This window comes from Narcine bancroftii, chromosome 3 (genome assembly GCF_036971445.1).
Source record: "Narcine bancroftii isolate sNarBan1 chromosome 3, sNarBan1.hap1, whole genome shotgun sequence".
Taxonomy (NCBI): Eukaryota; Metazoa; Chordata; class Chondrichthyes; order Torpediniformes; family Narcinidae; genus Narcine; species Narcine bancroftii.
The window spans coordinates 365,954,367-365,969,699 of NC_091471.1; the positions used below are offsets into that span (position 1 = coordinate 365,954,367).

The 15,333-nt window shown below is 41.1% G+C and overlaps 1 protein-coding gene and 1 long non-coding RNA gene across 15 annotated transcripts in view; one reads left to right on the forward strand and one right to left on the reverse strand.

Annotated features, from left to right (window-relative positions):
* abca5 (ATP-binding cassette, sub-family A (ABC1), member 5) overlaps nt 1–15,333 on the forward strand; it is a 96,598-nt gene that overhangs the window by 51,463 nt on the left and 29,802 nt on the right. For all 8 annotated transcript variants that reach the window (XR_011354949.1, XM_069930190.1, XM_069930189.1 and 5 more), the window contains 5 exons: nt 8,015–8,154; nt 8,344–8,463; nt 8,587–8,797; nt 12,531–12,700; nt 13,161–13,288. Coding sequence is in view for 7 of the 8 variants with exons in the window: in XM_069930190.1 (XP_069786291.1) it covers nt 8,015–8,154; nt 8,344–8,463; nt 8,587–8,797; nt 12,531–12,700; nt 13,161–13,288 (769 nt within the window). In the remaining variant the exon portion in view is untranslated. The remainder of the gene's footprint in view (nt 1–8,014; nt 8,155–8,343; nt 8,464–8,586; nt 8,798–12,530; nt 12,701–13,160; nt 13,289–15,333) is intronic.
* Nucleotides 1–15,333, reverse strand: part of LOC138759565 (uncharacterized) — a 77,856-nt gene that overhangs the window by 23,683 nt on the left and 38,840 nt on the right. For 6 of the 7 annotated variants that reach the window (XR_011354954.1, XR_011354950.1, XR_011354952.1 and 3 more), the window contains one exon: nt 7,803–7,965. This is a non-coding gene — a long non-coding RNA (uncharacterized lncRNA). Of the gene's footprint in view, nt 1–5,945; nt 6,645–7,802; nt 7,966–15,333 lie in introns of those variants that run through there. The other variant, XR_011354955.1, reaches the window with a different exon arrangement.

The following is a 15,333-nucleotide window of genomic DNA, read 5'->3' on the forward strand; positions in this document are numbered from 1 at the left end:
TAATATAAGGAGATAATCAACGAGGTTGAGGACTAAACGGGCATGTTTGGCAGACTGGCCTGATGAGGAACGAAGAGACATAGCCACAATTTTTCCATAACTGTCCAAAATTGTAAACTACACTGAATGCATAGTGCGAGTCGTTCTAGATATTAGCAGATTGGAACAGGGTGAGGATACAAGCACATCAGGGCAAACCCAGGAGGTCAAACTGTCCTTTATATAGCAAAGGTAAAAATACATAACAAATGATTTGGCCTGAGCTCTCCATCAAGGTATGGAAAAATGCTGAAAGGTGTAATTAGGATGAGACAATAAGATAACTATAATTGGACCATTGTGATGCTCTAAAATGGTAGGTTATGGTGGAATTGAGTAGTAACACCACTGCATGCTGTATACAAACAACACAGGTGTGGTCCAATACAATAGGAAAAGCCTTTTCCACTATTGTAGATGTAGCTGCCACAGCTCGCAAGCAGGCTGGGATACCTTTAACCACCAGTGGGAAGGTTAAGGAATAATATACTGCCAGATGCATTATCCCTCCCATTTGATTGGGTTAAAACACAGACGAACTCATCACATCATTAACAAAAAATGTAAAAGGCTGCCAATAATCTGGAAGTCCTAAGGCAGGGGCAGATAGCACGGCATCTTTTAAAGAACACGTGCTGTTCCAGACTCCATTGAATCTGCTCTGGCACACCCCACAGGGCTGATGCTCTTAAGACCAATTCCCGATAATTGGGTATCCACAGTACCATACCGAGAAATGGGAGTTTGTTAGGGAACTGGTAGGTTAAGTATGTTTGTACCTGTGTGGGGCCAAATCGTCACATGCCATCCTGTTATTCGAGACCCAGATATTGTACAATTAGTCTAGCAAAACTGAAGTTTTTTTCTTGCAAACAACAATATCTTTTTTCAGCTAAACGACTCAATGTAGGAGAGTCTTTAACACATACAGCCAGGTTAAACGAAGCTACTGGAAGGACATCAGTGCATTGAATCAGTGTAGGATTAGCAGAAAGTTGCAGGCTTTCTGTCAAATGTTGCAGCATAAACAGCAGGACTTTCAATGTAGCCTTGATGTAAGTGTACTGTTCCTTACAATCAGTGAAGGCAAACAAATATTGGCTGTCTGGATGAAATGGTACAGAGAAAAAAGCTGAGCATAAATAAACTACTATATAAACTGAGGCTTTGGCAGGGATAGATTATCATTTTGATAATCATTCAATTCTACTATTTCTCTTAATCCCTCTTGTCCGTAAAATATTTTTAAAAAGCAACCGCCACTGTTGGCGTCTTCTTTCCTTGTAGTGCATGGATTCAGTTAATGAACTTCGAGATATTGTCCATTGTTGCCTGCATTGAATTCGCCCATCGTTATTGAATGAAGATTGACCGGGACCAAGGCCTGAAGAGGGCGCCCAAAATCAGTGAACCCGTGCGGACTCGAAAGGCCAACATGGCCTGTTTCCGCTCCGTAAATGGTTATATGGTTAAACCAGTCAGAACCTCTGAGCAGTTTATGTGGGACTTTGTGATTTCCTCAGGCACCAAAGTGGGTAATTGGGTATACAGTGCAATTGGGTCTTCAATGCAATGTGTAACACTGACTTCCTTAAGTGACCACTATCAAATGGAAAAGATAAAGTAAGTTAGGGTCAGTAAAAACCTGTCAGTAAACTTTATAGATAGAAGACTGGTAATGGTTACCCTGCAGTTGCCAACAAATAGCGCAGATGAGCAAGCCGGCTTATCAATAGTTAATAAATTTGCAATTTCAAATGCTGAGCTATGTGTAGGTTGGGAGCCACTCTTTACCATTCAGCCCAAGGGATGTTTTCAAAGTCATCACCAAGTTTGTCTACCTAATGAGGGGATGAGTTTTGTTTGAGATATAATGCAGTCCCCTGAGACATGGTTCCTACTGAATTAACAGAAACAGGAGTAGATATTCTAGGAATATTGGCAATACCAACTATACTAACATTAGTGTGACCAGATGCGAGCTCTACAGAGGGGGAGTACTAAAGACCTATCAGTTCATCCCAATTTGAATTTGAACAAGGGGATTCTCTTTCACGTTGCTGGACAATTTAATCCTAGTCACCTGGACCACTGATCCCTCGTGGCACCCCTATGCCATCGGATTGGGATTAATTACCAAAAGGAGAGCAGGAGGAGAAGACCATTTTTAGGTTGTGTTTGGGCCCAATGCCCTTTATGACCACATCGGCGCCATTCATCCTCTGACTTATCACGGCTGACCCCACCTATTTAGAAACTGTAAAGGCCTCGTGGTTCATCCCGTTCCTCAACTTCTATTTCCATAGTTGGTCCCTTGATAGAACTGTGTTTTTCATTTTTGTCACTTACAGGGAAAAGATTATCCATATTAACCAATGTTACCCTGGCTTTATTTGCCAGTCAGACTTTATCATTTTAAATGTTTGGGCATGTTTTGGTGACATGCAATTCAGCAAGGTCTGGATAGCCAGCGGTTGATTATCTGCCAAGGGAACACCACGACATTCATCCCATTTGTATCTTGTCAAGAAATCTACTGTTGTTCTGCTGGTTGCTACAAAGCAAGAGTTAGCTCTCAAATATCCTCAGCCTTGCTGGCAGCCTGCCTAATGAACTGTCACCGCCTGTTTGCTAGCCATTCAGCCATATATTCATTTCCCTGTGCCAGTAGTACATCATTCTGCAGAGCAATGGTTATCGGGAACTGAGGTGGATCAAGGGACTTGGATACTTCAGGAGTTGCTGTCACTATTTTTCTTTTTAGTTTTGGGAAATTGGTGTTACTTAGCCACATCCCACCATACCAGAAAACCACATATAATCCAAATCACACTGTGAGTCTCTGTCCCTGTTTCTTGTTTTATTCCTCCATTTGAATTATAATTAAATTAAAAGATCCATCGTATGGCCTCCGTCCCAGAGACCACTCATACAAATCAATCTTGAAGGGGATCAGTCCCAGTTTCTTTAATAACTGTCTTGGCTGTGGATCCCAGAAGGACAATAGGATCTCCCACCTGCTGCTGACGTCCTGTTTTGCGGAAACTGCCAAAATGTTTGGCCTGGAAGTCAGCCTGATGAAAACTGAGGTCCTCCATCAGCCTGCTGCCCACCATGACCACCAGCCCCCCCACATCTCCATCGGGCACACAAAACTCAAAACGGTCAACCAGTTTACCTATCTCGGCTGCACCATTTCATCGGATGCAAGGATCGACAACGAGATAGACAACAGACTCGCCAAAGCAAATAGCACCTTTGGAAGACTACACAAAAGAGTCTGGAAAAACAACCAAATGAAAAACATCACAAAGATTAGCGTATACAGAGCCATTGTCATACCCACACTCCTGTTCGGCTCCGAATCATGGGTCCTCTACCGGCATCACCTACGGCTCCTAGAACGCTTCCACCAGCGTTGTCTCCGCTCCATCCTCAACATTCATTGGAGCGACTTCATCCCTAACATCGAAGTACTCGAGATGGCAGAGGCCGACAGCATTGAATCCACGCTGCTGAAGATCCAACTGCGCTGGGCAGGTCACATCTCCAGAATGGAGGTCCATTGCCTTCCCAAGATCGTGTTATATGGCGAGCTCTCCACTGGCCACCGTGACAGGTGCACCAAAGAAGAGGTAAAGGACTGCCTAAAGAAATTTCTAGGTGCCTGCCACATTGACCACCGCCAGTGGGCTGATATCGCCTCAATCTGTGCATCTTGGCGCCTCACAGTTCGGCGGGCAGCAACCTCCTTTGAAGAAGACTGCAGAGCCCACCTCACTGACAAAAGACAAAGGAGGAAAAACCCAACACCCAACCCCAAACAACCAATTTTCCCCTGTAACCGCTGCAACTGTGTCTGCCTGTCCCGCATCGGACTTGTCAGCCACAAACGAGCCTGCAGCTGACGTGGACATTACCCCTCCATAAATCTTCGTCCGCGAAGCCAAGCCAAAGAAGAAATACCTTCTGATGCATTTTCCTCGCCATGCAGTGACCACTTGGGATTTGAGTTAAGGAATTGCGCATTATTTGATCCCGCATTATCTTTAGAATCAGAATTCATGAACATGTCACAAAATTAAATGTTTTGTGACAAAATTTCAGTGCAAATATTGCAGTAAATTACATTTCAAAAATTAATAAATAGTGCAAAAAAAAAAGGAGAATGTGTGGCCGTGCCTGTGGTACATTGTCCATTCAGAAATCTGATGTTAAGGCGAAGAAGCTGTTCTTGTGCCAGATCATTAGGGCAATATACAGCTCCTGTATATCTTTTTCCTGATTGCAATGTGAAGAGGACATGGCCTGGCTGCTTTCTTAAGACACTGTCTCTTGTAGATGTCCTTGATGGAATGAAGAGTGGTGCGAATGATGTCCCTGCCCCAGGGCCGGATTAATGGAGAGCGAGAGTAGCAAATGCTGCAGGGCCAATAATTTCAAGGGCCCCTGTGTTTGTGTACTATGAATTATGAGAAACATTTTCGTTTTCATCTTTGTGCAATGGTTATCAGATTCCACTGATAGTCTGTGTTTATAGCCCTGTTTATTAGCTAAAATCACTTAGGTTAATTGGGGTTATTAACACAATCTATGAGAAACCACACCGATAGTCTGTGTTAATAACCCTGATTAAAGGTGATAATTGGCTAAAATTGCTAACCTTAAATTTAATTGGGGTTATTAGCACAGACTATCCCAGCAACTCAAGCCAACGGTTCAATGCTCATAATACCCCCCCACCCCCATGTAGTTGGAACCGCTCTGCCAGTGTCAGCGTCAGGGAAACAGAGTGGTTCCAGCTGCGTGGAGGATTATGGGTAACAAAGAAAGCCATTGATCCAACATGCCACTGCCTTAAGTTTTGTTTTAACTAAATGTGAAAGTAATTTCAGTGTAAATGCTTCCCCAACCCCCTCCCCCCTCGCATGTGCCAGCCAGCTATTTAGAAACGTGCATGTGTCAGCTGGCACAATTTAGGCCCCTTTAAAATATTTGCTACAGGCCCAGCAATACTTTAATCTAGCACCAAGCTGCCCGGGTTAACAACTCTCTGAAGTATTTTCCCCTCCTGACAGAATGAATGCTCTCCACAATACACCTGCAGAGATTTTTGAGTATATTTGTTGACATACTAGATCTCAAATTCTTCACAAAGTTTTGCCTCTGGCGAGCCTTCTTCTTGATTGCATCGACATGGAGGTCCCAGGACAGATCCTCAAAGATGTTAGCTCCCAGGAATTTGAAGTTGTCTCTCTTCACTCCTGACTCCTCAGTGAGGACTGATACATGTTCTCCTGATTTCCTCCTGAAGTCCACAATCAGTTCCTTGGTTTGTGAACCTTTAGTGCAAGTTGTTGTTTACTGGGATGATTTCCCATAACTATGAACAGAGCCAATTTCTTGCACAAACACAATATACAATGAACAACTAAAAAAGAAAGACTAAAACTATTAACCAAGAGCTCTCACCAGTGGTTCCTGAAACGAACCTAGAACCCCTTTGATTTCAGCTTTTGTTTTATTTGATCTTTAATTTCACATAACTTCGTGCTTCTCTCATCCTCTTCTTCCCTGCTTCTTGCCTCAGCCAATTGGCATCTCAGCTCAGCGTGGGTCACCGGCCAAGAGTCATTTCTCTTTCTTCCAAGACCTATCTTTTGTGTCAGCCTATCAGGCATCTTGGCTCAGAAATTAAAGTAGTTCAATTTCCACTTTCTTTTTTATTGCCAATTCTGTAAACATTTTTTTAAATCCTGTTTTAATAGGGATCCTGCCAACTACCCCAAATCTATTAACAAAATTAACTGATCAGAGACATCAAGGCCTTTATTATAACCTTTTGTATTAAAATCTTAGTTTTATTTAATATGAAGGAGGAAGTATCAATAATCATTGTTAATGTCCTTGACTACAGTTAAAGCTCAACTTTGTTTCTAAATAATGAAGAAGAATGCACCAATAACCACTGTTAGTGTCCTTGACTATGGTTAAGGCTCATTGTATCTTGTAAATAATATCTTGCTGGACAGATGCTGAATTAAAACGGGCTGTTTGCCAACTATGTTGGTGTCAATGTCAAAGCTCTCAGCATAAACTTTATTTCACAGATTTGGCGTCAATTACATTAGTGACAGCGTCAATCTTCATAAAATTTCTTCCACCATATCATTGACCAAATCCTCAGCAGGTTGCATATTTTTTGATTCAATCAGGCTTTTGGTTAGGCACACACAGTATGTGTACATGGGCACACACTCATCCACACGGGTCCTGATGAAGTCAGTGACAACCATTACATACTCCTTCAAGTTTGAAGATGAATATGGTCCAGTCCACTGATTCAAAGCAGTCTTTTAGCACTCCTTCACCTCCATCAACCATACTTCGACCGTCTTCACTGCTGGTGCTGTACTTTCCAGTTTCTGCTTGTACGCGGGAGTAGAAGTACAGCCAGACGATCAGACTTGCTGAAGTGCAGGTGTAGGATGGCTCAGCGGGCATTCTTGATAGTGGTGTAACAGTGGTCAAGTATGTTATGCAGGTAATATGTTGGTGATAGTGTGACAGGATATGTTGTGTTTTACATTGTGTATAGATATGACCTTGGGAGATAAAGGGTGGCAGTTTTTTTAGTGTAGGTCACATACAAACACTTCAGAACAGATCTCATTTAAAATACTGGAGCTCTGCTCAAGCTAGAAATTCCAGCTCTGAATACCTGTGGAAAAGCTTCAGAGAGTGCCTAAGGGACTTCACAAATGGATTATTGTTTTGAAAGGCAACAAATGATAGAACTCATGGGAGCCACAGGCTGTCTGAGTGCAGTTTGCTGTTCTAAGAGGGTCGTGTGGTTTTGTAAGCAGAGGGAGAAAAATTCTCTCCCTCTCTCTCTCTCTCTCTGAGAAAATTTTTGCAGTTTTTATAGTTCAGCAACCACAGCTGGGACTGGAACAGGACAAGCTGGCAAGCTTGTGGGGGGGGGAAAACAATATTTTGAAGACTGGCTGTACAATTTTTCACTTGAAGTAAGGGAAACAAAAATGAACTCTGTGGTGACCTGAAAGAGGTTATCACCTGGAAAACCCTGATGGGGCAAGTTTCTTTGGCAAGACACTGATGTGGCTGATTAAAAGGAATCAGTTTTGTGGGTGTCCAACAAACAACAAATCTCTCTGAAATCAACAAGAACCTTCCTGAACGGTAACCTTTTGTGTTTCAAGCACCAAAGCCTGGTGAAATTCATAAATGTGAAATTCTGTGCACAGAATAAGAATTGCCTGCAACCAGTGAACTTGGAGGAGTGGAGAAGTGAGATTGGACTATGAATTAAAGAACTTTTCTAAACTTACACATTACATACACGTGCGCTTAGAATTAGAAAAGGGTTGTTAGGTTAAGTAAGTTAATAGTAATGAGTTAAAGTTTGATCATGTTTTCATGTTTAAAGATCATTAAAAGCAACTTTTTAAGTAACCATTTGTCTTGGTGACTATCTATCGCTGCTGGGTTTTGGGGTCCTCTGAGCTCGTAACAATAGTTTGTCGGAGACTTCTTCAGGTTGGTCTGGTTGGCTGCTGAATGCAGTGTTAGCCTGGGGTAGAATGTACACAGTGACCAGGATGAGAGCAGAAAACTCCCTTGGCAGATAGAATGGATGACACTTAATCACCAGATGTTCTAGGTCAGGGGAACAGGACTGGGATATAACCGCTTGTTCACTATGACGATGATGAAGCAAATGTTGCTGCCTCTATCTTTACCTGATACAGCTTCCTGGTCCTCATGGTGCAGGGTGCACCCCTAGGGCTGCAGCACTTTGTCCAGAATGCTCTCAATCAGCCATGTCTCAGCGAAGCATAGCACAATCCCTGACATCCCTCTGCTGTTGTCATCTTGCTCGAGTTCATCCAGTTTCATGAGACGCTGTTGAGATATAGGATGAAATTATCTGTAATATTTTTATTTTAAACAGAATGTCTGTGAATGAATCACACTATTCTGACAAAGTGACATCACTGATTAAACACCACATCCCAAATGCTGAGTTTTCACAGCTGCACGATCTGGAGCTGGCATATATTCTACCTCTTCAAGATGTTAACAAGTTTGCAGGTATAGAAACCAAGTAACTATTTCTTGTCTTTTTAACACATTTGTATCTTTGACACATAGTTTAAATCGTGTTAATGATGTTTGGGAAAGAGAAAATTTTCTATGGCAACATGATGTCTCGGCACCCCCCAGCATTTTATACTTTGTTGTGTTTATCGCAGGACTGCTCATTCTTTCCATCTTTCTCAGGGCTGTTTGAAGATTTGGACAGCTGTACCAATCTGGGAATTGATAGCTATGGGGTTTCAATGACATCTTTAGAAGAGGTTTTCCTGAAATTGGAGTCAGAATCTGTAATGGATCCGACAGGCAAGTAAAATCTTTCAGTGATGCAGTATAAACAAATGCTGTCCAGTATTTCAGTGAATAATTGGGCTAGTCATGCTGGAGATTATTTTGTGTGTTCTATCTGTATTTTTTGTGTTTTTTCAGATTACAATGTTTTTACCAGGGATCCAGTACCAGATGTGATAGCAAATGAAGATGATGTTTCATTTGATTCCATTGATCATCAACTCCTACCTTTTCCAGAAACTAATTCAGCAGTGCTTACAGGCTCTGCTCTGTGGAATCAACAGTTCCGTACCATAATCTGGTTGCGTTTTATGAATTTCAGTCGAGAACATAGCACACTTCTTTACATGTAAGTATCCTACTCAAAGGCAGCCCTTCAAAACTTTAAAGTGGCAAATGACACCAGTGTGGGAACTGCAGATTCTTTCACAAACTAGGCAGGAGGTGATTGATGAGGTGAGTGGTTTGGGAGATGGTGCATTTCTTAATTAAACTTTATAATTTAGAGATGCAGCATGGTAACAAGTCCTTCCAGCTCATGAGTATGTGCCACTCAAATACACCCATGTGACAATTTAACCCACTGACCCCTTATGTCTCTGGAACGAAGGAGGAAACTGGAGCACCACGAAGAAAAAATCCATGCGGACATGGGGAGAAAGTGCAAACTCCTTGTAGACCACATCTAACTCTGCCACCCCTCCTCTTGGAAATTTTGAGTGCATCCTTGAATCTTTTCCATTGTCTGCTTGGTAATGTTGTGCCATGACGGAGCTCAGATAGAATGACTATATCAGGTGAATAGGGTGGCTTGCCCAGACAACAGATGCAACTGGGACCTCATGCTAGTGAGGTTTTCCTAAGAGGGTGGATTGGCATTGGTTTGATTATCCTTTTGGTGAACTTGGAAGATATTTGTGGAGAAAGCATTGATGGTGTTTTTGGCTTGCCTACAGTAAATAATCCTTGGCTCAGAAGCAGATTGCAGGACAGAGGAAGCAACATATTGAGATTTGAATGAGGTCTTGATGTTGTAAGATCATCAAGGCAAAGACTGACAGATGTAACAGCTCATAGTTATCGATAAGTCAACTACATCGCATTTGTTGTGGAAAAAGAAACTTAAGCACAGAGGAATTACTGCTTAGGAAGCCTTTATTTTAAAAGCCTGGTACCAGGGAGAGACCAGTATCCTCTCAAAGCGAAGATCCAAGTCTCTCTTGCTAGAAGAAGCTTGTACATTTATAACAGAATTCATGTGATAACAGGAACATTTGCAACTTGAAAAACAAAGCTTTTTACAAATTGTGTCAGAAATCCATCAACTTGAAGGTCGTTAAAGCTTACCAAACCACAAAGAGAACTAAAAGAAACTTGTGAGAAAAATTCAGTCCTCCCTTTTAACTCCACTTAACTCATCCACCTTCTAGCTTCACAGTGGACCGACGGAGGAGCTAGGGTGGGAGTTTAGAACAGCAATTAGCTATTTGTTCAGAGCAAACAGCAAAGTTGTGTGTCAGCTCTAATGCTGTAAGAGACCAAGTAATAAAAGCAAATTGTGAGGCTTCAAATCATAACATTTCCTCCACAGCATTTAAGTTTGCAACTTTCTGGCTGATGTAATCCTTGCTAGTTACATATTGTTGACACTGGAAATGGCAAAGAAGAGCTATTAAGACTTGCTTTTTTTATATCAATTTTTAAAAAACCTATTAGTATTGTCTGTGACAAAGTTCAAGAAAATGTAATCAGTACTGCTGGGAGTGTGTGGAGAGTTGCACGTATTGAAATAGGAAACAGAACTAAGGTAATCATCAGGTAAACGAAGTCACTTGCAATATCAGAAACATCCAGAATTTTTTCAGCATCAATCATTGGAGCTTGACAGGAAACATTCAATTAAAAAATTATTGTTTCACATTTTACCAAAGGCCTCAAAGCATTACACTGAAAAGAAAGAGATAAGAAAACATAAGGGAATCAAGTGTGCTATTACTGAATGTGAGAAAATTTGAGTAAAGCTGATAATTTGTATATTGTGCAGTGCTGCTGTCTTGAATATAGCAGTTAAACTTATTGAAATGGGGAAGCAAGGAACTGGGAGAGCACATCCTGTCAAGCAAGAGGTTTTCAACTAATCATAATTTTAAAAGTTACCAGACAATGACACGCAAAGCGAGAAGGAATAAAAAACTTTCATTTATGTACCATTCAAATGCTATCAAAGAGTCACTGCACTCTGGTGCCATTTTGTGAAAAAAAGGGAAGAGTAGAACGTCCCTTCAAAGATGACAAGTGGTTGAGGATCATGCCTCTTCCACCGACATAGTCACCTCCCTATAAATAACTGCGTTCTTTCCATGGCACCTCCCCCTCTCTGTATCCAATTGCCTTCTTTCCATCCCACCACCTCTACCTCTGGTTCTGTTGGCTCCTGTGACCTTCAGCTGTGGAGTGTGGAACCTGCCTTATCCAGTGATGCTGTGTCCTGACGTGATCGCTGCTGCCTTGGTCCCCACCGTAGTCGTAGCAGCCTCCTAACTACTACTCAGCAAGGCCCCTGGGTGGATAGGGAGTACTTAGCATAAATGAAAATGGAAAGATATTGTTTCAATGGATCTGTACACAGTTCTTAATAAAGAATGGGTGCGTGAGAAGACCTGAAATTACTGTACCAATCTCACCCAATTATCCTACAACCCCTATACATTTTTGAAGGATGGGAGGAAACCGGAGCACACAGAGGAAACCCATGCAGACACTATAGTGTGGAATTTGGATTATTGAATTTAAATTATTTAATTTAATTAACTTTTAAAATTTTGACATACGACACAGTAACAAGCCCTTTTGGACCCAAGCCCGTGCTCCCCAATTACACCCAATTGACTTCCAACCCTCAGTTTTTTTGAACGGTGGGAGGAGACCAGAGCACCTGGAGGAAATCTAAGCAGACATGCGGAGAACGTTATAGACGGTGCTGGATTAAAACCTCGGTTGCTGGCGCTGTAACAGCGTTGCACTAACCATTCATTATATACTCTCATGCCACCCTTGAGTTTTTTTTATTATCTTTTGACTCCTTTGTCTGTATAGCAACCATCGATCAGTCACTTCCCCTTTTTGTCCAAGGATTTTGAATGAGTTGTTGCCTCCCAAGTTGTCGTCTTGTGTTTTGAACAATTCCATTTGAGTTTCTGGTCCTGTCACCATACTTATTGTAATAAGATATATCATTTAGAGCAATGGAAAAACTAATATTTTTTGGCTTGTTCAAGCTGTCTACAGCCTTTAATGTGATAACGATTTGATATTTGTCTGACAACTTTTCAGATAACCAGTTAAGTTTGTACTCACTCAGTTCCATCTCGTCAAAACCAAATAAAATTATCGTCAAATACTTCTTTCCACACCCCCTCTGGTGTCCTCAAAGGATCTATTAATTATTTCTGATCATAATACTGCCTCTTAAAGATTCTCTGGGAAAAGATGTCAACTTTCACCTGCACACTAAGATTAGTCATCTCTTTTGATAGATCCTCCTTCTCTCACACTGGTTGGCACAGCACTGGATGACTGGAAATCTATTCTACATGTTTCCTATTATCATTTGTATCAAACCAGGTGCTGTTTTGATTTATGATTAAGGCTTGTTCAAATTCACAAATCTTGTTTAATTTACTCTCTTTTTTAATCATAATCTTTTGAAGGAAAGAGAGAAAAAGAGCTGGTTTGGCACATTTATAAATTTTTCCTTCCACCTTTTATTGATACACATTCACTGGTGTTACACATCAGCATCGATAGTCCTGCAAATAATTCAATTTCCCAGTCTCATGTCGCTGTGCTCCTGTCTTGCATTTTGCATAGTTAGAACTGTTTATTGTTACTGTCATAAACATTTGAAGGTTTGAGAAATGTAACATGGTTTAAGTTGACCATGAAATGGAGATTTGCTTTAAAAATAATTTTTGATGGCTTTGGAAAAAAAACTTAGAAACTTTGAAAGAAAGTAGGTTATATTTTATCTTGTTTCCCATTTATTGGCAAGAGTAGAATAATGTTTTCAATACTTTTTGCAGCATTTACATTATTGGCCTTTTGATATCCATTGTGGTGATGATGGCTTTAATAAATGGAACACTTGGTAGAAGGGACATTGCAGTGGAGCTATCCCCGGAGTTGATTTTTCTACAGCAAGGCCAAAAACAACCCAAGTATACCACAAGCCTCCTTCTGAAAAACTCTACAGGTGAGATCAAGGTGAAAATAAAATCGATTGGATTCCCAGTAGCAAATAGTGATACATACTACCAACTTGCCAGTACACTTTCTTGTAAGTGCACCTTTTGTCATGTTGTTGGCCTTTATGCATTATTGCAATCTGACCATTCAGAAATCCCAATGTTAACCAGGTAATATTGACCACTCCCCTTCTACCTGCCAGGCCCTGGTTTCTGCACTTTCCTTCCATCCATTGGAGCTCTGGGAGATTTATTACAATACTGTGTAATGCCTTTTTATAAAACAAAGGGTCAATTTAAAAATGATTGCAGCATTAATAGGAGTAACATTCAATAGTCCAGAAAAATTGCTAATCTAGCCCCAATAAAATCCAGAGTGTGCTGGATTTTCAGAGTTTTACTACAACTAACTCCTGTTTGAACTTTTATACAGAATTATCATTTATGCACTTCTGTTTTGCATTTCAGACAGTAATATTGATAAACTCATCCATGGTTTGGAAGCTCAGAACGTGAAAGTGGAGTTAGTCAATGAAAGAGAGTTTGCAGATGTTGCTCCACACAATGCAGCATTGAATGTGTCAGTGTCAGAAGAGGTAATGGACTTCAATATGGCAATGATTCTGGATGTATTTGACTCATTATTTATTTGTAATGAATGACTTGTTTTTTGGTACTCCGATTTTGATTTTGTTGGCATTTTGGGACTGGAGCTCCTCAGGTTAAGCAAAACAAATAAAACTAAGTTTAGGCATGCACATTTATTTCCACTGAAAAGGTACTGAAACAGATCGTGTTAAAATGAAGAACTATTTCTCTCTTTGCAATCCAGAAAGTCCATGATATGCTGCCTCGTGAAATTATTTTTGAAGGCTCCTTGGCTGAGGCTGCTAATTTGAATTTTCCCAATTCTGTAATTAAAGTGCTCCTTACCTATCCAAGATCGTGTTCTATGGCGAGCTCTCCACTGGCCACCGTGACAGAGGTGCACCAAAGAAAAGGTACAAGGACTGCCTAAAGAAATCTCTTGGTGCCTGCCACATTGACCACCGCCAGTGGGCTGATAACGCCTCAAACCGTGCATCTTGGCGCCTCACAGTTTGGCGGGCAGCAACCTCCTTTGAAGAAGACCGCAGAGCCCACCTCACTGACAAAAGGCAAAGGAGGAAAAACACAACACCCAACCCACCAATTTTCCCCTGCAACCGCTGCAATCGTGTCTGCCTGTCCCGCATCGGACTTGTCAGCCACAAACGAGCCTGCAGCTGACGTGGACTTTTTACCCCCTCCATAAATCTTTGTCCGCGAAGCCAAGCCAAAGAAGAAGAAGACCTATCCATTATGCCTTTATTTGATCGGTAGACAGTGAGTGAAGGCAACAGATAAAATTTCTTTCCAACAAGCTTGGATGTATTTTTTTCTGTGCATGTATACCATATATGGCAGTGGGGGAAACATGGAAGAAAGAGAAGAATACATTATCGTCACTTTGCCTTTGAACTTGCTTGAATGGAAATTTTAATTGGAATTTATCCAACTGCAAAAGTAGTGTCTGGAAGTTAAAGTTCTGTGCTGAATGAATCTGAGATATTCTTTGAATAATAGTTCAGATTTTGCTCTTCATCTTTTTTGGGTATTTAAGCAGGAATTATGAAAGCCGCTAATAGTAGGATTTTCGTATGTGAGATCCATGTGATAGTGTAGTCAGGTTTCCCAATAACACCATGCTTTGAAAACTGTATCAAGTAAGGCGTTCAGTGTCAGCACTGCATGTTTTCACCGTTTACTAGGTATCTTGGAATATGGTGCTATATATGCCAATAAGTGAAAGGTGGAATACTACTCCCAGGATAATCAATGAGGTTTGACTCGTGAATAACTGTATATTGAAGGAGGCATGCTTTCTGTACATGAGGCACTCTATGTTCGTAACTGGGTGCTTTTGGCAGAACATTTTGAAGGAGGACTCTTAAGTTCCTTAGAGTATGGGAAGCTGAAGGATGACCTTGTTAAAAGGTGCATAAAATCATAAAGAATGTAGATAAGGTGAATGGTCACCAGGAGTGATGGTGGGGGACAGGGTTCTAAAACCAGAGGACAAAGGTTTGAGATGAAAGCAGAAAGAATTAAAGGGAACCTAAGGGCCATGTTTTTCCACACAGTGGCTAATGGTTATATGGAATGAATTGTCATAAGTAACTATAATTTGTATTTAAAGAACATTTATACAGGTTCATGGATTAGAAAGGTTTTAAAAAGTTATGGGACTAACTCGGGTTGGAAAATTGGGCCAAAGGCCCTGTTTCTTTGTTGTTGATTTGTGACTGTTTCTACTGTTTAACAATGCCTGTGCTTGGGAAAATTTATGTGCCTGCTCTCTGCATTTGCAGGCTAAAAGAGAGGTAACTGATATTGACATCTCTTTTCTGTGTTTGCTGTTAAATGAGAAATCATAACCGCTGTGTTATCAGAATGTCTCAAGTATGGAATTTGGGTTGACCTCTGTAACACAACAGTGAACAGCAAAGTGAGATGTGGCAAAGATCTGGAGCAGCAGCCTGATATGGATGGTCCTGACCTTGGAAGTTGAAAACCAGTGGGGTGGAAAATCTCACAGCAGATTCGTTCCCTTGCTGCATTA